Here is a 24,354-nt window from a genome sequence, read left to right on the forward strand (position 1 = left end):
TCTCTAGAAAAACAGCAATTTTGTAACTTTTTGCCCACCTTTGCCCTTTCCTTATGTATCCAAGTTCATCTGTATTGTCAGTTTGTGTTTTCTTACCCCCCTCTTAAGGTTGTACACCATATATTTTTAAATGTTACTCGCTTAGTATGTAATAAGCGATTTATCAAATTTAATAAAACTTGAAAACTTAGTCAGTCAGTCCTGCAGATTTGGGTCCATTTCGATGGTACGGGGCCATGCCAGACGACGCATGGCCACCGAGCAAGCAGTAGCCCGAGCAGACAGCTCAAAGGCATCATAGGAGGACTAAAGAAGTTGCAGTCGAAGCTGGGACAATGATGCCAGGACTTCCTGGTACTCAAAGTGCGCCCGAGAATCCAAATAGGGCATGAACTTGTGAAGGATGGACAGAAAAAACTCAAAATAGGTGATGAAATGAAAGTTGTAGTTGAGAACTCTGGAGGTCATCATGGAGTTCTGATAGATGCTACGACCAAATCTGTCCATCGTATTGCCCTCTCTGCCCGGAGGAACAGTGGCATAGACTTGGGAAGTGGCATAGACTTGAGAACGCTTCAAAGAAGATTCCACCAGAAGGGATTGAGACAATTGGGCACTGTCAAATCCCTTGTGATGGACAGTCCTATATCTGGAATCCAATTTCCCTGGAACAGCTGGAATGGAGTAAGGTGTTTCCAGACAGCGGACAAAAGTCTGATCCAAAAGCTTGTGGAGAGGAAGCTTGAGGGATTCCGCAGGAGGTTGAGGGAGATGCATGGTCTTGAGATACTCCTTAGAAAATTTGGACCCAGTGTCCAGTTGAATATCCAAATCAGCTGCCATCTGACGTAGAAAAGAAGAAAAAGACAGTTGATCTGCCAAAGCCTGGCCTCGAGAGGGACTCGAGGACGTCGAGGCAGCTTGATCCAATGAAGACGGGGATCTAGATGGAGAAAAAGGCCCCGCTGGGTCATCGAGATCCGGAAGTGGAAGGATCGAGGTAGATGGTGGGGAATACTGAAGAAAAGGCTGCTTCCGATGAGGCGAGGCATGCCTGGATGAATGCTTCGAAGAATGCCTCGAGCGATGATGCGAGCTGTGCCTCGAAGCAGGCCTCGACACTCGAGGAGAGTGGGTCCTCGTCGAAGCCCCCAGAGAATGGATGGGGCTGGAGGCTGTGGAACAAAGCACCAGTGGTTGGGTTGAAAAACCTCGAGGCATTCGCAAAGACTCTGCTCCTTGTATCGAATGGATAGGTTCAAACGGAGGCATGGGCAAAGACTCTCCTTGCAATGCATGCATCGATGCCAGACCAGACACTCGCAGAGACTCTGCTCCCTGTAGAGAGTGTGCGTACGACTGAGGCACAGGAGGCGGCTCGACCTCGTGGGAGACCTCCGCATGCCCAGGCTGGATTTGAGAGAGAAGCTTCGGCCCCATTGTGGTAAAGAGCTGAATGAATTGCTTCTCCAATAAGGTCTGGAATAAAGCCGGCAAGGATGGATCCGCGTCTCCAACGGGACCACCTGCACGGGCTTCGTGCTCCCTCGAGGCAGTGTGAGAGTGCTTGGACTTAGAAGCCTTGGGCACTTAAAGCACCACCGGGGGAATGGGGTGCTGTGCTATCTGACCTGAAGAGACAGAGGAAGGTACTGCAGCCTGCGTCGAAGACAGAGCCGGTACAAACAAGGCAGGTTTGATGAGGCTCTGAGCAGAAGATGTGGAAGCCTGGAGAGCCTCGGGCGAGGTCGATGGTGAAGCACCCTTCGATGACGAAAGCTCCATCGAAGACTCCATGCTGAAAAGCTGCTCCCACAAGATGCAATGACGCTTGAAAGTACGGGCAGTAAGTGTTGAGCAAGGCTGACACGATTTCGGGAGGTGTTGAGGCCCAAGACACCGAAGACAGCATCGATGAGGGTCCGTCAGGGAAATCGCGCGCTGGCACTTGAAACACTTCTTAAAACTGGTTGCAGGCCGGGACATAGGCTGAAAAAGCTCCGCTGCAAGATCGAAGCTGCGGGGCTGCGGCCACGTGGCCTGCCCGGTCGAACAGACAGAAGAATTAAAAAAAAAAAAAAAAGAAGAAAAGAACGATGAAAATCAGCGATTTTGAGAAAAATAACCCAAAACCGTGGACCTAAAGAAGGCACAAGTGAAAGCACTTCACGCAGAGAGTCAAAGACGGACTTTTCGGCTCTGCGGAAAAGTAAGAACTGAGGAGACGCGCCCTGTGCTGGGTGGGAAGGCACTTGCGCATGCGCGGTGCAGGCGACTCGAAACTTTGTGTTTCTTCAAGCAAGTATTTAGATGGCAGAATGAAATAAATAGACAAAGTTGAAAACTTTTGCAAGATATTGTAAAGCTTATAAAAATATAGGTCCACATACCTTTGATTTTGTTAATTTTTTCTTGCTCAGTTTTGCTCGGAGAGCATCCTTTTTCACATGTTTAACTTGTGGTCTTGCAACACCAAGTTTTACTACATCTGCCCAAGACTTTGCAACTAAAAGAGAAATATAAGGAGAAGTAAATGAATTTTACAATCTTCTCAGATGAAATAGATTATACAATGAACTCTTGTATATACACATACCAAGCAAATTTGCTACACTAGCACCACTTTTTCTTTTCGAACGAACAGCATCCAGAGCATCATTTCCGTTGCTTTGTCTACATAATGGTGTTTTTTTTGCAGCAGATCTCATGCTTTTCCTTCTCAATTGTTTAGGAGTGCTCGATACAGGCAACATTTCTGACTGAACAGTAAGACAGTTTTCAGGCATATTCAGTCCCATGAAGTTTCCTTTAACACTGAGCTGTTCTGGAATATTCTTATAAGAATCAGGTGGTGTTCTAATGCGAGAAATTGAGAATCGTCCTTTTTTATATGGCGTGTGTGGTGAAGAAACTGTAGTAAATTCAGAATATACTTTTCGAAGTGATAACTCCCGCATCTCAGGAGATGAATGAATGCTTTCAGTATTATTTGAATGAGTTATTTCATTTGAATTGGAATGGAAAGCTCTGGCATTTGAAGAATCAAGAGCTAGCTTGTCTGAGAAAATAATCGATGACATCAAGGCAAGAGACTTGCTGGGCAACTCTGTGTTCGGTAAAATACTAGTTGACCACGAGGAAGAAGGTCTGCCTGGTGTCTTTGCAATGGAAGACAAAGCATTGGCTGCTCTTGAAATAGGGCGTCTCCCAGGTGACATTCTGGAGGCAGAAACGGACTTTCCAGTTGGTGACCTTGTGTCAACAGGTAAAGTAACCATGGATGACTTTACAATAGAAGGTGAATTAGATGACAACCTTCTAGTTGAAGATCTTGTTAGCAATGACCTAATAGCAAGTGAAGTGTTAGGGGATCTTGCAGCTGAGGGCCGTCCTGCTGACTTCAGGGCAGGGGATCTCGAGGATGGAGATTGGCCAGTTAAAGAAGTGCTCTGAGACCTTGCAGCTGAGGGCCGTCCTACTGACTTCAAGGAAGGAGATCGGCCAGCAGGTGAAGTGCTATGTGCAACTGGAGGCCTTCCTGGTGACTTCAATGCAGGAGATAGGCCAGCTGGTGAAGCGCTATGTGGCCTTGCGACGGGAGGCCTTCCCGGTGACTTCAAGACAGGAGATCGACCAGCTGGTGAAGTGCTATGTGGCCTTGCAACAGGAGGCCTTCCCGGTGACTTCAAGGCAGGAGATCGGCCAGCTGGTGAAGTGCTATGTGGCCTTGCAACTGGAGGCTTTCCTGGTGACTTCAAGGCAGGAGATCGGCCAGCCGGTGATGTGCTATGTGGCCTTGCAACTGGAGGCCTTCCTGGTGACTTCAAGGCAGGAGATCGGCCAGCCGGTGAAGTGCTATGTGGCCTTGCAACTGGAGGCCTTCCTGGTGACTTCAAAGCAGGAGACCTCAAGGATGGTGATCGGCCAGCTGGTGAAGCACTTTGTGGCCTTGCGACTGGAGGCTTTCCTGGTGACTTCAAGGAAGATTTGCCAGCTGGTGAAGTGCTATGTGGCCTTGCAACTGGAGGCCTTCCTGGTGACTTCAAGGCAAGAGATCGGCCAGCTGGTGAAGCACTTTGTAGTCTTGCGACTGGAGGCCTTCCTGGTGACTTTGAGGCAAGAGATCGGCCAGCTGGTGAAGCACTTTGTAGTCTTGCGACTGGAGGCCTTCCTGGTGACTTTAAGGAAGGAGATCGGCTAGCTGGTGAAGCACTTTGTGGATTTGCAACTGGAAGCCTTCCTGGTGACTTCAAGGAAGATCTGCTAGCTGTTGAAGTGCTATGTGGCCTTGCAACTGGAGGCCTTCCTGGTGACTTCAAAGCAGGAGATCTCAAGGATGGAGATCGGCCATCTGGTGAAGCGCTTTGTAGCCTTGCGACTGGAGGCCTTCCTGGTGACTTCAAGGCAGGAGATTGGCCAGCTGGTGAAACACTTTGTGGATTTGTAACTGGAAGCCTTCCTGGTGACTTAAAGGAAGATCTACCAGCTGGTGAAGTGCTATGTGGCCTTGCAACTGGAGGCCTTCCTGGTGACCTCGAGGATGGAGATCGGCCAGCTGGTGAAGCGCTTTGTGGCCTTGCAACTGGAGGTCTTCCTGGTGACCTTGAGGATGGAGATTGGCCAGCTGGTGAAGCGCTATGTGGCTTTGTGACTGGAGGCCTTCCTTGTGACCTCGAGGATGGAGACCGGCCAGCTGATGAAGCATTTTGTGGCCTTGCGACTGGAGGCCTTCCTGGTGATCTTGAGGATGGAGATCGGCCAGCTAGTGAAGCGCTTTGTGGCCTTGCAACTGGAGGTCTTCCTGGTGACCTTGAGGATGGAGATTGGCCAGCTGGTGAAGCGCTTTGTGGCCTTATGACTGGAGGCCTTCCTGGTGACCTCGAGATTGGAGATCGGCCAGCTGGTGAAACGCTTTGTGACCTTGCGACTGGAGGCCTTTCTGGTGACTTCAAGGCAGGAGACCGGCCAGCTGATGAAGCATTTTGTGGCCTTGCGACTGGAGGCCTTCCTGGTGATCTTGAGGATGGAGATCGGCCAGCTGGTGAAGCGCTTTGTGTCCTTGCGACTGGAGGCCTTCCTGGTGACCTCGAGGATGGAGTTCGGCCAGCTGGTGAAGCGCTTTGTGGCCTTGCAACTGGAGGTCTTCCTGGTGGCCTTGAGGATGGAGATTGGCCAGCTGGTGAAGCGCTTTGTGGCCTTATGACTGGAGGCCTTCCTGGTGACCTCGAGATTGGAGATCGGCCAGCTGGTGAAGCGCTTTGTGTCCTTGCGACTGGAGGCCTTCCTGGTGACCTCGAGGATGGAGATCGGCCAGCTGGTGAAGCGCTTTGTGTCCTTGCGACTGGAGGCCTTCCTGGTGACCTCGAGGATGGAGTTCGGCCAGCTGGTGAAGCACTTTGTGGCCTTGCAACTGGAGGTCTTCCTGGTGGCCTTGAGGATGGAGATTGGCCAGCTGGTGAAGCGCTTTGTGGCCTTATGACTGGAGGCCTTCCTGGTGACCTCGAGATTGGAGATCGGCCAGCTGGTGAAGCGCTTTGTGTCCTTGCAACTGGAGGCCTTCCTGGTGACCTCGAGGATGGAGATCGGCCAGCTGGTGAAGCGCTTTGTGGCCTTGCAACTGGAGGTCTTCCTGGTGACCTTGAGGATGGAGATTGGCCAGCTGGTGAAGCGCTTTGTGGCCTTATGACTGGAGGCCTTCCTGGTGACCTCAAGGATGGAGATCGGCCAGCTGGTGAAGCGCTTTGTGTCCTTGCGACTGGAGGCCTTCCTGGTGACCTCAAGGATGGAGATCGGCCAGCTGGTGAAGCGCTTTGTGTCCTTGCGACTGGAGGCCTTTCTGGTGACCCCGAGGATGGAGATCGGCCAGCTGGTGAAGCGCTTTGTGTCCTTGTGACTGGAGGCCTTCCTGGTGACCTCGAGGATGGAGATCGGCCAGCTGGTGAAGCGTTTTGTGACCTTGCAACTGGAGGCCTTCTTGGTGACTTCCTTGCAGGAGATCGGCCCACTGGTGAAGCGCTTTGTGGCCTTGCAACTGGAGGCCTTCCTGGTGACTTTAAGACAGGAGATCGGCCAGCTGGTGAAGTGCTTTGTGGCCTTGCGACTGGAGGCCTTCTTGGTGACTTCAAGGCAGGAGACCTCGAGGATGGAGTTCGGCTAGCAGGTGATGTGCTATGTGGCCTTACAACTGGAAGCCTTCCTGGTAACTTCAAGACAGGGGACCTCGAGGATGGAGCTCGGCCAGCTCGGAAAGTGCTATGAGATATTGCTTCTGGAAACTTTCCTGGGGACTTTGAGGATGGAGTCCAGCCAGCTGGCGAAATACTTTGAGGTATAGCCGTTGGGGATCTTGAAGATGGAGTTTGGCCATCTGGTATAATGTTAAGAGACTTTGCAGTTGAGGACTTTGAAAACCGAGTCCTGCCAGCTGGCGAAATGCTTTGAGGTCTTGCAGCTGGGGATCTTGAGGATTGAGTCCAACCAGTTGATAATGTACTAAAATTCCTACTGTCTAGGGATCTTGCTATAGATTTCAATTCAGGGGACACAGAAGATTGACTCTCCCAAGCTGGTGGAATGCTTGAGCCCACTGCAACTAAGGATTTTCCAGGTAACTTCAAAACTAGAGAATGCCTGGATGACTCTGTGGCTAGAGACTTTGAGGATGAAATGTCACGAGGTGTATTTGGTGACCCTAATGCAGGGGTCCCTGGGGACACAGTCTGAAAAGTCAGTGCAACCCCAGATGATCTTGTGGCTATAGGACTTCCTCGCAACTTCAGTGCAGAGGACCTTGATGATAGAGTCCTATCAAATGGTGATTTATTATGTGAATTCCCCAAAGACTGCAACGTAAGGGAGACTTCTGTTGGTGAAGTGCCAGACAACCTTGAAACTGGGGAATCTGAAGAGCCACGTGTTTTCCTTACAGACTGCAAGACAGGGGACATTGAAGATGGAGTCTGACCAATTGTTGAAGTGCCAGGAGACTTTGCTGTTCTGGACCTGCCTTCTGATTTCAATCCAAAAGACCATGAGGATGGAGTTTGGCCAGTTGGAGACATATCAGGTGATCTTCTGGAAGACTTCAAAACATGGGATCTTGAACTTGGAGACTGGCCAATTGGAATACTGTTGGAAGATTTTGGGGTTGGGGTCCTTCCTCTAGATTTTAACCCAGGAGACCGAAATGGAGTTTCACCAGTTGGTAATATGCCAGGGGAACTTTCCGGTGATGTCAAGGAAGAGGACCACGAAGACAAAGTCTGGTCAGTAAATACAGTGCCATGGTGATTTTTAGCTAAACTCAAACCAGATGACCTAGTGGTATCTGGACTGAAAGAAGAGGAGGACCTAAGCGACACAGAGGCTCTTCTAGATGGATTAGAAGCAGAATGTCCATGTAAAGCCCTAGCAGGTGAATCAGCAGTGGTTCTTCTGACTGAAGATTTCAATCTAGATGACTTTTTCAAAGAATTTCCAACTGACAACTTCCTGGCTGAAGGTAAGGTTGAAGAGATTTCAGCTAAATTATTGGCTGGGGACCTGCTGCATGGTGTTCTCTTGGAAGATGCGACTGTGTCATCATCGAGGTTGCTGGTTGATGATCTGTTCACCGAAGCTCTATCAACAGACGACATGCCTAGGGACTTCATAGTTGAGATTGTTTCAACAGAGGATAACCCAGCTAGGTTTACTACTGATGAAGCTACAGAAGACTTCTCTGACTGGGAAAGGCGACTTTCTGACTTTTTTCCATGATACTGTTTAGAATATTCCTAATGCAAACAAAAACAAAATAAAGATTACTGAATTACATTAAAAACTGTAATCATTCTTTATATACAAAAAACAAACATTACTGAAACTGCTTAAAAATTCTGATTTAAACATAAAACAGAAAGAACAATACCATTAATGCATTAGAGCTCCTTTTACTAAACAACACTAGAGGGTTTTTAGCGTGGGTTGGTCAAGTAAATGTTCTGATGCTCTTAGAATTCTTATGAACGTCAGACCATTTACCTCACCAGCCCGCACTAGAAACTAGTGCTATTTAGTAAAACTCAGTGTTAAAGAATTCATATTCTACTGCCCAAAAAAGTACAAATCAAAAATCAATAAAACAGGCAGGATGACTATAAATCAATAAAAAAACTCAAGATTTTTTTTTGTTTTAAATCAATTTTTTAAAATTTAAATCTGGTTTATTAATTAATTTTTTTTTTAACTTCTTTATTCATTTTTACATCAATCAACAAGTTTACAATTTTATACAATATATTATACACAATCACTTGTACATTCTTAACCATAAATCTTACCAAATTGTAAAATATCCCACCCCCTCCTCTCCCACTTCTATACTTCAATCATTATCATATTCTATCTTTTTCATTATATATTCAATCAGTCTTGTAAAGGTGCCAACTCATTTGAATATGTCATTAATGGCCCCCATATCTTTTTAAAATTATTATAATTCCCATTCTGTAATGCAATAGCTTTTTCCATTCTATGTATATAACACACTGTATTCCACCAAAACGTAAAATTCAGACTTGTATAATCTTTCCAATTCCTAGTTATGTGCTGAATGGCAACTCCTGTTAATATTAATAATAATTTATTATTGGATCCTGAAATTTGACTTTTATATCTCATTGAAGTGCCAAATAAAATTGCATCATAGGACAGGGCAACATGATTTTTTAATAACAAATTAATTTGCGGCCAGATTGACTTCCAGAATGCATTTATACAAGGACAGAAAAAAATTAAATGATCTAAAGTCCCTGCTTCTTGCTTACAATGCCAACATCTATTAGACCTAGAATTATCTACTTTCTGTAACCGAACTGGGGTCCAAAACACTCTATGCAACAAAAGCAACCATGTTTGTCTCATAGATGCCGACATTGTCGATTTTATTCTCCAAGACCAAATTCGTGGCCATTGAGATGCAGAAATTTGATGCTTGATCTCAATGCTCCAAATATCCCTCAACCCAGTTTTCTTTTTTTAATTCAAATACTCACTTAACAATTTATACCACTGTGCGGCTTGGTGACCCAAGAAATCCGCCTGAAAGCAAAGGAATTCTAAACTATATTGATTATTAAGAGTCTTCCATTCAGGGAACCCCTCCTGAATAGCCTGCTTCAATTGCAACCATTTAAAATTTTGATTTTTATTCAGACCAAATTTGTGTTGCAATTGTGAAAAACTAAGCAGCGATCCATTTAAAATAACATCATTCAAGGTACGAATACCCCCAATAATCCATTGCTTCCAAACGATTTGAGCTCCGCCAATTTTGATCTTGGAGTTTACCCAAATGGATTGGTGTAAAGATTTAGCAATTGGAATAGGTGACAGGTTACTAACATACCTTAATGTTTTCCATGTGTCAACAAATATTTTATCTTCTCTATATCTTCTAGGTATTTTTATACTAAGCAAATGAACCAAATGAAAAGGAAACAGGAGTCGCCATTCCAAATATAACCAATCTGGGACATTCTCCATGAGCTCTGGGAGGATCCAATACATACCCTGACGTAGAATATAGGCTTGATGATATCTATAAAAATTTTGAAAATTTACACCTCCCTCCATAATTGATCTTTGTAAAGATACTAAAGCAATTCTTGGTCTTTTACCTAACCAAACAAATTTCGTAAGAATACCATTTAACTTTTTATAGAATGACCCCTGAAAAAAAACTGGTATCATACTCATTTGATAGCAAACTACAGGCAATATCATCATTTTAATAGTTTGAACTCTCCCCCACCATGATAAATGCAATGGATTTCATTTTTCACACATATCTATAACTTTTTTAAGTAAAAGTTTTTCATTTTCCTTTACTGTATCATCAACATTATTTTTAATTAGTATACCTAAATACTTTAGGCCCTCATCTTTCCATACAAAATCAAATGAATCAAATAATCCTTTGACACAGTGAACATTAAGCGGTAAAACTTCAGACTTACTCCAATTAATCTTATATCCTGAAAATTTTCCAAATCTCTCTATCAACTCAAGTACGCATGGTATGGTGGTCACTGGATTCCTCAAATAAAGTAAAATATCATCTGCATAAGCAGAAAGTTTATATTCCCAGTTTGAATAGGGAATACCCTGTATCCCCTTTGCTTGATTAATCGCAATTAACAAGGGCTCCAGAACAACATCAAAAAGCAATGGAGATAAGGGACAACCCTGCCTAACCCCCCTCCGCAAGTCAAATCTATCTGATAAACTATTATTAATGTATAATCTTGCACCAGGGGAGCTATACAGCGTTTGAATCATTTGAATGAACCCAGATCCCACCCCAAACCAATCCAATGCCTGATACATAAAATTCCATTCTACCCTGTCAAAGGCCTTTTCTGCATCTAGAGAGACCATAAACGTCGGATCTTTTATTGTTTTTGTTAAATTTAAAGTATGAAATGCCAATCTAGTGTTATGTGAAGAATGTCTCCTTGCAACAAATCCTGTTTGATGAGTATCTATAATGTATGGGAGAGCTTTTGCCAATCTTAACGCCATTATTTTAGCAAGAATTTTCCCATCTACATTTATTAATGAAATAGGCCTATAGTTTGATACCAAAGTAGGATCTCTGTTTGGTTTTGGCAAAACAATAACCACCGAATCTGCCATAGTACCTGTAATACAACCATTAGTCAGTTGATACTTATACAAATTTAACAGATATGGTAAAAGAGTAATTTGAAATGATTTATAAAATTCCACTGTAAACCCATCACCACCTGGAGCGGATCCAACTCTAAGAGACTTCAATGCTTCTTCTAACTCTTTTAGAGATATAGGTTCTTCTAAACTTCCTTTTATATGTTCAGGAATTTTTGGACCAACAAGTAAATTTAAAAAATTTAAACCATCTTGTCTTTATTTCTATAGTTTTCTGAAGAATATAGATCCTTATAGAAAGCAAGAAATTGTTTTAAAATATGCTCATTTTTAGTGTATGAATCCCCTTTATTTGTATGTGTATGAAAATCCTTTATTATAACAATCTTTGTCCTCCTTTTATTTGCCTTAAGATAATTTGCTAATAATTTTCCAGCCTTATTTGAATGTCCATAATACTGAGCTTGCTGATAAAACAAATCCTCTCTAACAAGCTTTGAAGATAACTCATTGTATTTGGCTTTAGCTTTTAACAAAATTTGTAATGTCTTTTGTTCCCACCTATCCATTAATTTTTTTTCTAACATTGTAATTTCTTTTTCTAAAAAAACCTGTAGTAGGCAGAGATACAAGTTCAGAATAATTCCCAACTGGAACTATAAGAGAGAAAGTGAAGGAATCTCAAGCGCTCACAGCTAAAAGCTCAATGTGTCTTGAGAGCTAATAACCATAGGGTGAGCTATCATTGATCCTTATAACTCTCTTTAATTATTTATCAAAACCACTCTGTGTATTTTTTGTATTTTTTATATTCTTTTTATATATATATATTTTGTTATATTTTTTTAAAATTGAATATTCTTCACAAGAAATTTTTAAATATTTATATATATATGCATATATATTTAACAATTTCTTGTGAAGAATATTCAATTTTAAAAAAATATAACAAAATATATATTACATTACATTACATTACATTAGGGATTTCTATTCCGCCATTACCTTGCGGTTCAAGGCGGATTACAAAAGGTTAGTTTAAGGACGGAATTACAATGGATAACAGAATTACAGAGTTACAGAATTACAGAATTATATGAATTTAAGGATAGAATTACAATGGATATCAGAATTACAGAGTTACAGAATTATATGAATTGTAGAGAATAGCTAGAGAGGTAATATGAAGATCTTGAGGGCTTTTGGTGGTCGTGTTGTTATTTCTGTTTTAGGAATTTCTTGAACAGTGTGGTTTTTATTTCTTTTCTGAATGTCTTATAGTCTATGGTGGTCATCAGAAGGTTGGAGATTTGGTTGTCTAGTCTTGCAGCTTGTGTGGCTAGGAGGCCGTCATGTAGTTTTGTTCTTTTTACTTCTTTGGATGGGGGGGGTATGAATGGGGAGTGCGTTTTTCTGTGTCTGGTGCTGGTTGCTTGGATGAGGCGATTGTTCAGGTATGATGGGCTGTCTCCGTGTAGTGTTTTAAATAATATGCAGTAGAATTTGAATTGGATTCTTTCTTGGATTGGGAGCCAGTGTGAGTTGATGAAGGCTTCAGTGATGTGGTCGTGTTTTTTCAATGAATAGACGAGTCTTAAGGCTGTATTTTGGATTGTTTGGAGTTGTCTTATCGTAGTTGCCGGACATGGGAGGAAGAGGATGTTACAGTAGTCCAGTATTCCTAGTATTAGGGATTGTACTATAAGTAGGAATTGTGTGCTTTCAAAGAATTTTCGGACTTGTCTCAGGTTTCTCATGATTGCGAATGATTTTTGGGTTGTTTTGTTTATTTGCTGCTGCATTGTGCAGCATCTGTCTATGGTCATGCCTAGTAGTTTTATGGTTGTTTGGATGGGATATTTGGTTGCGTTTATGTCTAGGATGGTTGTGGTTTGGATCCTGTCGTTTTCTAGGAGGATGAATTTGGTTTTGTCTTGGTTGAGTTTAAGTTTGTGATTTTCCATCCAGGTTGTGACTGCTTCCAGTGTTTGGTGAAGTTCCTCTGTCATGGTGGGTTTGGAATGGTCGTATGGGATGAGGATGGTGATGTCATCCGCATAGCTATAGGATGTTATGCCTAGCTTATCCAGATGGGTTCCTAGAGAGGCAGTATATAGATTGAAGAGGGTGGGGGATAGTGGAGATCCTTGTGGTACGCCGCAGGGGTTTGACCATGATTCTGATTTTTCTTTGTTTGATTTTACACTGTAGGTTCTGAGTTTTAGGAATCCTTTGAACCAGGAGTATACTTTGTCTGAGATGCCTATTGCATCTAGGATCTGTAGAAGGATGTTGTGGTCTACTAGGTCGAATGCCGCCGATAGGTCCAGTTGTATGAGTAGCATTTTTTTCCCTATACTAAGTTGATTTCTGACGGTATCCATGAGGGAGCCTAGTAATGTCTCTGTGCTGAAATGTGCTCTGAATCCTGATTGCATGGGGTGTAGTAGGTTGTGGTCCTCTATGTAATTGGTGAGGAGTTTGGCTACTAGGCCTTCTGTGATTTTGACATATAGCGGAATTGAGGCTATAGGTCTATAGTTGGAAGGGAGATTTTGTGGTGCCTTTGGGTCTTTTTGGATTGGGGTGATGACAATTTCGCTGAGGTTGACAGGGAATGTGCCCTCTGTGAGCGTGAATTGGATCCATTGTAGAGTTATGGTGCGGAACTTTATACTAGAGGTGGTAAGGAGATATGAGGGGCAATGGTTGAGGTCACAGGAGGCATGGCTGTATTTTTTGTATAATTTGTTAAATTCTGGCCATTGTATGTTTGGGAATTGAGACCAAGTTCTGTCTGCTGGGATTGCCTCTTTTCCTGTGGGGTTGATTGTGATTGGATTTTGATTGGATGGGTTGAGTATTAGTGTGGCTCTGGTGTTGGTGATTTTATTCTTGAAATGTTCTGCTAGAATGGTTGGTGATGGTGGAGGTGTGTTGGTGGTGGTAGTGTATGGTTTGGTGTCTGTTAATTCTTTTACTATTTGGAAAATTTTTTTGGAGTCTTGTGTTTCTGTGCCTATGAGCTTGGTATAGTAACTTTTCCTCTTGTCTTTTAGTAGATTTTTGTATTGTTTGTTGATATATATAAAAAGAATATAAAAAATACAAAAAATACACAGAGTGGTTTTGATAAATAATTAAAGAGAGTTATAAGGATCAATGATAGCTCACCCTATGGTTATTAGCTCTCAAGACACATTGAGCTTTTAGCTGTGAGCGCTTGAGATTCCTTCACTTTCTCTCTTATAGTTCCAGTTGGGAATTATTCTGAACTTGTATCTCTGCCTACTACAGGTTTTTTTGTGTTTTCACATAGTTTTTTGAGGTTATTGAATTTCTTTTTCTAAATCATAGAATTGTTTCTTAGCCTGACATAGGCTGAGTATGAAATAATATATCCTCTCATGGTTGCTTTAAAAGCATCCTATACCATCTCAATATTAACATCTCCAGAATCATTAATTTGAAAAAACTCATTCATTTTTTATTTAAACTCCTCAATAAATTTTAGATCTTCAATCAAAGCATTATCAAACCTCCAAATCGGCTTTGCATCCACTTGCTCATCCAATTGTAATTCAATCCATACACCACCATGATCAGATAAAATTATCGGATCTATGATGGCTTTATTCACTTTTTGAGCTATTTTATTTGAAACAAATATATAATCAATTCTTGAAAATGAATTATGCACTTGAGAACAGAAGGAAAATTTCTGATCATTAAAATGAAGAATACGCCATATATCTGTTAAATCACAAGATTGAACCAAATTATCTAAACCTAATGATTTTAAAATTTTACTTGGACTCATCCATTATCGGATCCATTACAGCATTGAAATCTCCAGCCACCACTAGATTAGAAGCAGCCAGTGGTAATAGTAATTTTTGTAAATTTTTGAAAAACTCCATTTGATTCGTATTTGGAGCATACAAATTAAACAAATCAAGGGTATTATTTCCCATGCTCATTTTGATATGTACCCACCTTCCCAAAGGATCAGCAGCAACCATTTGAAAGTTTGCTGAACATTTCTTACTTATTAATATTGCCACACCTGCCTTTTTCCCATTCGCTGGAGCAAAAATACACTTGGAAATCCACCCACCTTCCAGCTTCTTAGATTCATTAATATATAGGTGTGTCTCTTGTATGAAATATATATCCGAATTCTGTTTCTTAAGGAAATCTAACATTTTCCTTTTCTTAATCACATGATTGAGGCCATTTACATTCAATGAAAAAAACTTAATCATCTTTAACATATATATTCATTCTAATAATATCATATTTTATAATTATTCTCAAATGATCAGGCACCCATGCATCCATAACTTCCAATCTTAAATCCTTTAAATTCTCATTTCTCTTCTTTTCCAAATGTACTCTGAAACAAATATTCAATATTCCCTTAATCCCCCTCCCATCCCCTCCCCCCTCCAAATATTCAATTGCCCTTCATCTTTCTTCCCCAAATTCATCACTATATAAATTATTAATACTCCCCCAACCCTATCCCTCCCAAACCCTCCCTCCAAATGGATAAACTTGTAACGCACATAGGAAATGCAACCCCACATTCCCCCCAGACAACCTTTAAAAATATTTCAACTCATATATTATTAAAAATCTATTCAATTCAAATAAGAACATAAAAAACGCCTTCACCAGATCAGACCGAGGTCCATCTAGTCCGGCGATCCGCACACGCGGCGGCCCATTTAGGTACTCCTTTATGGAGACCCGGATTTACCATATCCCTCAATATGATATGCAAGAAGGTATGCATCCAACTTGCGCTTGAATCCCAGTACAGTAGTCTCCTCCACAACCTCCTCCGGGAGTGCATCCCAAGCATCCACCACGCGCTGTGTGAAAGAAAATTTCCTGACATTTGTCCTGAACCTGCTGCCACTCAGTTTCAGGCTATGACCTCTTGTCCATGTCACATGTGAAAATGTCAGTAATGCTGCTTCTTGGTCTATTTTATCAAATCCTTTTAATATTTTGAAAGTCTCAATCAAATCCCCTCTGAGTCTTCTCTTCTCAAGGGTAAACAGTCCCAGTTTCCTGAGTCGATCTTTGTAGTTCAAATGTTCCATTCCTTTAATAAGTTTCATAGCTCGCCTCTGCACTTTCTCCAGCAGAGTTATATCCTTTTTAAGGTATGGAGACCAGTGTTGGACACAGTATTCTAAGTGCGGTCTGACCATTGTTCTATAAAGTGGCAGTATAACATCTTCCGATCTACTCATAATCCCCTTCTTAATTATGCCCAACATCCTATTTGCTTTCTTCGCCGCCGCCGCACATTGTGCCGATGGCTTTAGGGTACTGTCAATCAGTATCCCCAAATCCCTTTCCCGTTCGCATTTTGCTAACTTGACCTCCAACATCTTATACCTGGCTTTTCAGCAAATTGTAACTCTATCCTTCCCCCCCTTCTTCATATAAGTGCATGTAATCCTTTTTTTCTTCCTCTCTACCTACTATTTTAAGTTCTTGTAAACCGTGTCGAGCTCCATACTCATGTAGATAATGCGGTATATAAACTTAAGGTTTAGATTAGATTATACTCATGTTCCTTGTTTTTCTTTCCCAGATGCATCACCTTGCATTTGTTTATGTTAAAGTTCATCTGCCACTTTATCGCCCACGTTTCTAGCTGGTTCAGATCTTTCTGGAGGTCCTCGCAGTCCTTTTGAGAGCCAACCGCCCAACATAGTTTTGTATCATCAGCAAACTTTATTATATTGCATGTCGTTTCCTCTTCTAGATCGTTTATAAAAATATTGAACAAGATAGGCCCAAGAACCGAGCCCTGAGGCACGCCGCTGGTCACTTTCTCCCAGTCCGAGAATTTCCCATTTATGCTAACCCTTTGCCTTCCGTTTTCAAGCCATTTGCCGATCCATCTGTGTACTTCTCCTCCTATTCCATGGCTTAGTAGTTTCTTCATAAGCCTTGCATGAGGGACTTTGTCAAACGCTTTCTGAAAGTCCAAGTAAATTATATCCACTGGTTCTCCACCATCCATTTGTTTGTTAACTATCTCAAAGAATTGTAGTAAATTTGTCAAACATGATTTCCCTTTCCTGAAGCCGTGCTGACTAGCCCTTATTAGATTGTGGTCCTCCAAGTGTTGTACAATGTTCTCCTTAATTAGTGTTTCAATTATCTTCCCTGGAACCGATGTGAGGCTCAACTTGTATGATTTCCTACTGTCATAGTTTTAAAATTCCCCAGTTTTTGTTGGATTAAAACTTGGCCTATGGTTTTTCCCCTTTTAAAGGCAAACATCGGGATCTCTTTGAACACAGAATGTAATTGTAATACATGCCAGTATATTTTAATATATGTTATAAGTTTTTTTGCTGCCTCTGAGTAAGGGAGTACACATATTAATTTGTCACTTTTTAGTTCTGTCACCTGTTCAGAAATTAATAAATCCCTGTTAATATACTTTGCCTCTTTTCTCTCTGTGCCTATGCATCTCTACCTCACTCCTCTTCCACCACCATGTCCAATAATTCTCTCTCTGTCTCCATCCCTCCTCTCTCTACCCAACAGTTCTCCTCTTTATTTATCTCCCTAATTGCACCATCTCTTTCCCTCTATAAGACACCCAATTATCCCTTTCTATTATCTCCCTCACCTCTGCATCTCTTTCCTTCACTCCCTCCATTCTTCCATCTTATGGCTCATGCTCCTCTCTATCTTTCCCTTCATTCTGTCTCCTTCATTGCTGCCCCCAGCCCTCTCTGCCTTCTCCTGAAGGGCTACTCGCTGCTGGTGTTTGTAACTTCCAGTTCCCAAGCCCGTTGATTTTAAATATTATTTCAGCACAGGGGAAGAGCTTGAATCTTTATGAGACTGAAGAGAGGGCTCCTTCCATAAACTGTCTATCCTGTGTCCCTTCTCTCCTTTGTATATGATTCTTTTCTGCTTCACCCCCTCTCCATTTTTCTGTCTCCCCTATGCTCTGGCATCTCTTTCTTCTCCTTCCCTTCCTTCTTAACCATTCCACCCTATGGTCTGGCATCTCTATCTCCTTCCCTTCCCCCATGCCCTGGTACTTCCTCTCTGGCACCTTTTCTTCCTCTGGTCTGGCATTTGTCTCCTTAGTTTCCCTTCCCTCCCCCTGGCATCTCTCCTCTCCTTTCAACGCCCCCTTCCCCTCTCCTTCCATTATCTGGCATCCCCTCTCCTTCCTTTCTCTCCCTCCCTCCTTCCTTTCTCCTGCCATCTGTCTCTTCCCCCCCTCCATGCCCTGGCATCTCTTCCCCCTCCCCATGGTCTGGTATCTCCCTCCCAAGCACTTGGGATCTCTTATTCCTCTCCTTTTTCCTTCTTCCTCTTTCCCTCTCTCTCCCCAATTGGGTGCAGCAGCAGCAGCATTTCTCTTCCCCCTTTCCTTCCCTGTGAAGAAGCAGCATTTCTGCCCCACTCACACACCCATCAGCAGTGCAGCATTCACTCCCAAATTACACCTCCTGGCCAAAGTGAAGCATTTGCTTAATACCGCTGATCCCTTACCATTTCTCCAGCCGGGTCATGCAGAGCACTGGGTTGTAGGTCTTGTCCATGGAGCAGCGCTGTAGGTTCCACGTGGCCACGCACAGCAAGGGTCAGAACTTGTGCACACTGGGGAAGGGCTCAAGGGGCATGCGCACCACCTGCAGCTGCCCCGGGCCGCCGGCAGGGAGCTCGAGCTCTTCGTTTTGCAGACTCAGCGTGCCACAGCCCAGCTCACCCCCGGCAGGGTCATCAGCTCCTCCTCAGTGGCCGCGTTGATGTTCAGTCACTCTGGGCTCACCAGGATCTGGCTGAAGTTGCAGGTGGTGCTGAACTTGCGGCTCTTGGAACAAAAGTCTGAAGGGTCTTGGGGAATGGAGCAGTGGCAGCTCAGGGTGCGGCCCATTTTTTTTTTTTTTTTAGTTATTGATGCTTCCGATTATGTTTAAGTGCCTGCAGCATGCACTCAAAGCTGCAGGCAGCGGCTTCCACATGCCTCCTGCGGCTGATCTGGAAGCGTTCCCTCTGACGTCGCAACATCAGAGGGAACACTTCCAGGTCAGCCGCAAGAGGCACTTAGGATCCGCTGCTTGCGGCTTTGAACAAATGCTGCAGCAAGACGGAGGATGGAGCTGGCAAGACTGAAAAACACCCAGGGGTAGACACCCTTGCTTTAAAGTCTTGTCTTTCCTCTTAGAATCTGTATGTTGAAAGGCTGGAAGTCTGACTTCCTGGTTGATGTGAAATGCTGAAACAACCTTTAGCAAAACAAAAGGTACTGTACGCAAGGGTCACTCATGCTTCCGTAATCCTTAGGAACGGTTAATGGCATAACAAAGCTTGCATTTCCGAAATACTTCTAGCCAAAATATTTGCAACTATAAAAACAACTTTGATCATAAGATCCATGAGAAAATCTTACTCCAAGACACTCCAACATGATGTTGAAATTTCAGAAAGGGAAAGACTCTTGGGATAGGTGGCCTCAGCCTCAGGACGCCTTTGAAGAATCTAATGTTTGGGCGAGCTGCTAGCGAAACTCTCTTCTCTCGGCATCTAAAGCAAGCAAGACCTGTCATCTGCACCTTAAGATGCCACTGCTAATCCCTTGTCCAAGCCCTCTTGTGAGAAGGCAAGTACTGATGGTAATGGGGCTTTGGCGGATAGCAGATTCTCCTTACTGCACCAGTGCCGAAAAGTCTCCGAGACCTTGGCATAAGCTGAAAGAGTGGATAGTTTCTTGGCTTTCAGTAGTATGTTAATACTGTAACCACTTCTGAATATCCTTTCTTGGCTAGCACCACGTGCTCAAGAGCCATGATGCAAGACCGAGATCTTCTAGGCTACAGAGACCTCTGGAGAGAGCATCGTTGTTGTGTATTATCTTGGATGGGGTCTGCTTTTTGGTTGGTGGGTGTTTCATTGTGTAGTTATGGTTGAGAAGGTGATCAGATCAGAATATTGTTTTCATGGAGCAGCTGGGGGCTTCTGAGGTGAGCAATGTATATTTCTGTATAAAGATTAGGTCTAGGATGTGGCCCGCAGAGTGGGTCAGTGAAGAAACAATTTGATGGAAGCCTAGGTCTGACAGAGATGTGATGAACTCTGCTAGGAATCCAGTCTCATTTGGGTAGATTGAACTGTCCATCTAGTCTGCCCATTAGTTATACTCATTAAAAATACATGATTAAATTAACTTGTCTTTTCTTTGGTATTTCTGGGTCATAGACTGTAAAGTCCACCTGTTATTGTCCTAGGTTCCAAATACTGAAGCTGCCGTCCAAGTTCACTCCAGTCTATCCAACCATCCTGTTTGCAGGATATCTACCATAAAGTCTGGACAGTAACATCCTCATGTTCCAAGTTAGTGGAGTTCCCATCGATGCCCTTCCCAGCCTATACTATACCAAATCATCACATTTGGGACACAGACCGTGCAAGTCTGTCCAGTACTGGCCTTAGCTCTTTAATTTACATTCTTCATTTTCTAATTAGAGATTCTCTTTTATCTCACGCTTTTTTGAATTCCATCACTGTTTTCTTCTCCATCACTTCCCTCAGGAGGGCATTCCAGGCATCTACCACCCTCTCCGTGAAAATGAATTTTCTAACAGCTCCTGAGTCTTCCTCCCCGCAACCTCAAATTATTCTCTCTAATTTTACAATTATCTCTTCTCTGGAAAAGATTTGGTTCTATTTTAATACCTTTCAAGTATTTAAATATCTGTATCATATCTCTCCTGTCCATCCTCTCCTCCAGGGTATAAATATTTAGGTCTTCTAGTCTCAATTACAGTGGAACCTCGGTTTGCAAGTAACGCAGTTTGCAAGTGTTTTGCAAGACGAGCAAAACACTCAGCAAACTTTCGTCTCGCAAGACGAATGTTGATTCGCTACACGAGCTCTCACTATGGTGGCCCACGAGTGGGTACCTGCCTGTGGGTGCTGCAGCCCTTGCAGTGCGGTGGCTTCCTTTCCTCGGGGTCCCCGTGCGGCTCTCTTCCCTCTACGGCCGATGCCTCTGCCGTCCACCAGCGCCTCCCGGCTTCCGATTTAAGCCGGCCGCCATCCTCCAGACGCATGCGCAGGACCTCTCAACTCCCCGATCAAGCTGGCGCCGCTCCAACAACATGCGCACCACGGAATACTGTGAAGCAGTGGTGTAGCTAGGTCTACAGCAGTGGTATCTCACTCCGCTCTTACTCTCCTCTGATGACAATCCAGCATCTGCCCCCTCTCTGAATCTCCCCATGCCTACCTTGTGTACATCAGAGGCATTCCGGCAGCCACAATTCATCTTCACTGCTTGTGTCAGTTCCCACAGGAAGTGATGTCTATAAGATCAAGACACGGCAAAGGGGAGTCTGCAGCGGCTGACACAAGCAACAAAGATGAATTGCTGTGAATGTCAATACTCATCAGAGGTACACCAGAGAAGGACAGAGAGATTTAGAGAAGGAGCAGAGGCTGGACTTGGGAGGGAGTAGATTTGAAAGAATAGAGGAAATACTGAGTTGTGATGGGGTAGAGTTGGAAAGGCCAACCCAATTTAATTACAGCTACTGCTATGAATTTAATCATTTCTATGCAATCTTATACTAATTTTAGTCCCATGAAACCACCTATGGCATCCTAAACACACATAATATAACACCAAAAACAAAGCTTGTCAAAATCATCTATCCTGTTTAATTTCCTTAGCCCTTTTCTTATTCACTTCCCAATAATTTTGTTTCCTAAGTTTTATTGCTGCCACATTAAAAAATAAATAAATATGGTACTCTGCTTAAGGACAGTAAACAAACAGGAGAAACTGCCTTTACAGCAGTGAAAAGCACAAAAGCAACAACGAAGGAGACTAGATGGTGCTCAATCCTTTTAAGCTTTCTTAACTTTGGAATGATCTTCCACTCTTTTTAACGAGTTCCGGTTCACTCCAATCTTTTCGTAAATCTTTAAAAACCATTTTATTTGCTAAACACTTTGAAAATTAATCTTCTGAAACTTAGTCTTATTTCTTATGGGTTTTTATTTATTAAGTTAATTATTGTAAACCGAGTCAAGCTTTCTTGGACTGATGTCTCTGTATATAAATCCAAGCATTAGATTAGATTAGATTTAATATCAAACTCAGATATTAATTAAAAGGACTGAGCACAATCTAGTCTCCTTCGTTGTTGCTTTTGTACTCTGTTTAAAGACAGCATATAAGCCACAAAATAAATAAATATTCTAAAATTAAAGTTTTCTGAGTTCCTCCAACCTACATTTAAATTTGGTAAAATGCAAGAATTTTACTCAATATTAGTTTTAACACACAGATTTACCTGGATTACAGAATATCTGCGTCCACGGCTCCTTCTTCCAGTTGCAAGAGGGGAGGAGCTGCCAAATGCCATGCTCCGTCTTGCAGGAATGGCACCCTTTTTGAGGGGCGAATTTGGAGGCAATCTTTTATCAAATAGTTCTGGACTAAGCTGCCCGCCAAAGGAAACTCTCTTTCTTTTTGTAGGAGGTTCAGATAATACATTAATTTCCAGACTTTTCCGCTTTTGAGGTGTCATTGTTTCGCCTAAAATAAATGTATTACCAAAACAAGTTAGTCATACTTTAACATTTAAAAAAAACCTTTGTTAGAACCAAGAAAATCCATTCAGTAGTAAAAGAACTCATTTCCAAGTATGAATGTACATATCTACATATACACATGGATAAACATATAGGGCTAAATATTCAAAATTATTTAGCTAGCTCAATAATGTGGTTAGCACCGAATACCAAACAACTATGCTGGAGGTATTCTAAGGATGGCATTACCCCTTAAGCAGACAGGTTTAATGCATAAATAGAGCATATAAAAGTCTGTCCTATTTTTATGTCGAAACAATTTGCTGCTTAAGAGATGATTATAGACTTAAGCGGCTAAGTGCTAGCCAGCTTAAAAATAACTGATATTTCAAGACTAAGACCGCACATGCCTCAGCTTTAAATATCTAGGAATACCATCATCTGCATGGAACAAAATGCTAACCATTGATGGCAGAATATTGATCCCACATTCTTAGACCTGGGGCTCCTCCCTGTCAACATATCCTATATGAAAAGAGTATACAAATTTCATTATTAGAAGGCACATACTGAGACATCTAAAAGTCAGTTTTCCTTCAGAAACCAGAAGTAATCATTAATAAATATTTTCAATATGAAAATAAATGTGCAAAAAGCAATCATAAATCACTATGCTCAAAATACTAAGGAGCAGAGTCAAACTAATTTACTTGGTACTTGCATCAAACATTTTCTGTGCATGACCAATACTTTTAAACATTTGATTATAGGTCAACATTCTTAAACACTAGGTGATAAGTGTCTGAGGATCTGAAGGCGATGAAATAGCGTAACAAGACGTAAGCTGTAGTAAAAAGGATGCTAGGATGTATAAAGAGAAACATAACCAGCAGAAGAAAGGAGGTCCTGTACAGGTCATTGGTGAGGACCCACTTGGAGTACTGTGTTCAGTTTTAGAGGCCGTATCTGGCTAAGGATGTAAAAAGACTTGAAGTGGTCCAGAGAAAAGCGATGAAAATGGTAGGGGTTTGCGCTAAAACACATATGAGAAGAAACTGGAAGACCTGAATATGTATACTATAGACGCGGGAAAAGGGAGATATGATAAATCCTTGAAAGGTATTAATATAGAAAAAAATCTTTTCCAGAGAAGGAAAAAATGATAAAACTAGAGGAATGAATTTAGGTTGTGGGATGATAGACTTAGGAAATTCTTTTTCACGGAGAGGGTGGTAGATGCCTGGAATACCCCTCTGAGGGAAGTGGTCGAGATAAATAATCCAAAAAAGTATAGGATGAACACAGTATCTCTAATTAGAAAATGAGTGGTATAAAACAAAGGTCAGTACTAGGCAGATTTGCATGGTCTGCATCCCTTTTAAAGAGATTAGGTTCTTATCATATCTTTCTAGTAGACAGGGGTGTCATTCTGGAACAACAGGTATATTTTGTTTTTTTTCAAGATGGCGGCTGGTTAAGCTGTGAGTTGTAGTGTCTACTGCTGTTTTCTGTTTTTTATTTTCTATTTGTTTTATTTTTTGTTTTTCTTTTTTGGTTCCTCCCACTTTTCTGTGTTGATTGTTCCTTTTGTTTTGGTCCAGTTTGTTGTTCTTATTTATTTTTTTAACGGCTAAATTCTGTTTGGTGGCTGCGCGTGTGGATGGCACCGGGAGGCAGGAAGCAGATGGCCCAGAAACACGAGGTGGCACCGGTGCAGCATGGCACAAGGAGAGCGGGTGCAACGGGCTAAGGAGGACAGAGGGAATGGAGCAGAGTCTAGAGACTGCGAGGCTGCAAACGCGAAGCCCTAGGATCAGCAGCTCAGGGAGAGCAAGGCATGGCCAGCCGAGCGGAGGGTGTCCTTTGTGACCTTGTCCGATGGCAGAGAGGGGAGAGAAACAGCCAGATAGGGCCAAAAGTGGGTGGACAACCAGAAATCAGCTGGGAGCGGCTGACTGTTGGGCCATGCAGCTGTTCATCCACTGGTTTACATCTTTGGAGATCATGGATATTTTCCTTTTTATTTGAGAATATAATATTTTATTTCTCTTCTTTTTACTTTCCTATTTTTTTTCTTTTAATTAATTTATTATT

At 42.5% G+C, this 24,354-nt stretch overlaps 1 protein-coding gene across 2 annotated transcripts in view; it reads right to left on the reverse strand.

The window, feature by feature from the left end:
* LOC117359188 (proliferation marker protein Ki-67-like) overlaps positions 1–24,354 on the reverse strand; it is a 244,544-nt gene that overhangs the window by 112,834 nt on the left and 107,356 nt on the right. For both annotated transcript variants that reach the window (XM_033941515.1, XM_033941514.1), the window contains exons 8-10: positions 22,020–22,264; positions 2,597–7,775; positions 2,391–2,506 (exon numbers count right to left, since the gene is read on the reverse strand). In XM_033941515.1, coding sequence (XP_033797406.1) covers positions 2,391–2,506; positions 2,597–7,775; positions 22,020–22,264 — 5,540 coding nt within the window. The remainder of the gene's footprint in view (positions 1–2,390; positions 2,507–2,596; positions 7,776–22,019; positions 22,265–24,354) is intronic.

The sequence above is a fragment of the Geotrypetes seraphini genome, chromosome 4 (assembly GCF_902459505.1).
Source record: "Geotrypetes seraphini chromosome 4, aGeoSer1.1, whole genome shotgun sequence".
NCBI classification, from domain to species: Eukaryota; Metazoa; Chordata; class Amphibia; order Gymnophiona; family Dermophiidae; genus Geotrypetes; species Geotrypetes seraphini.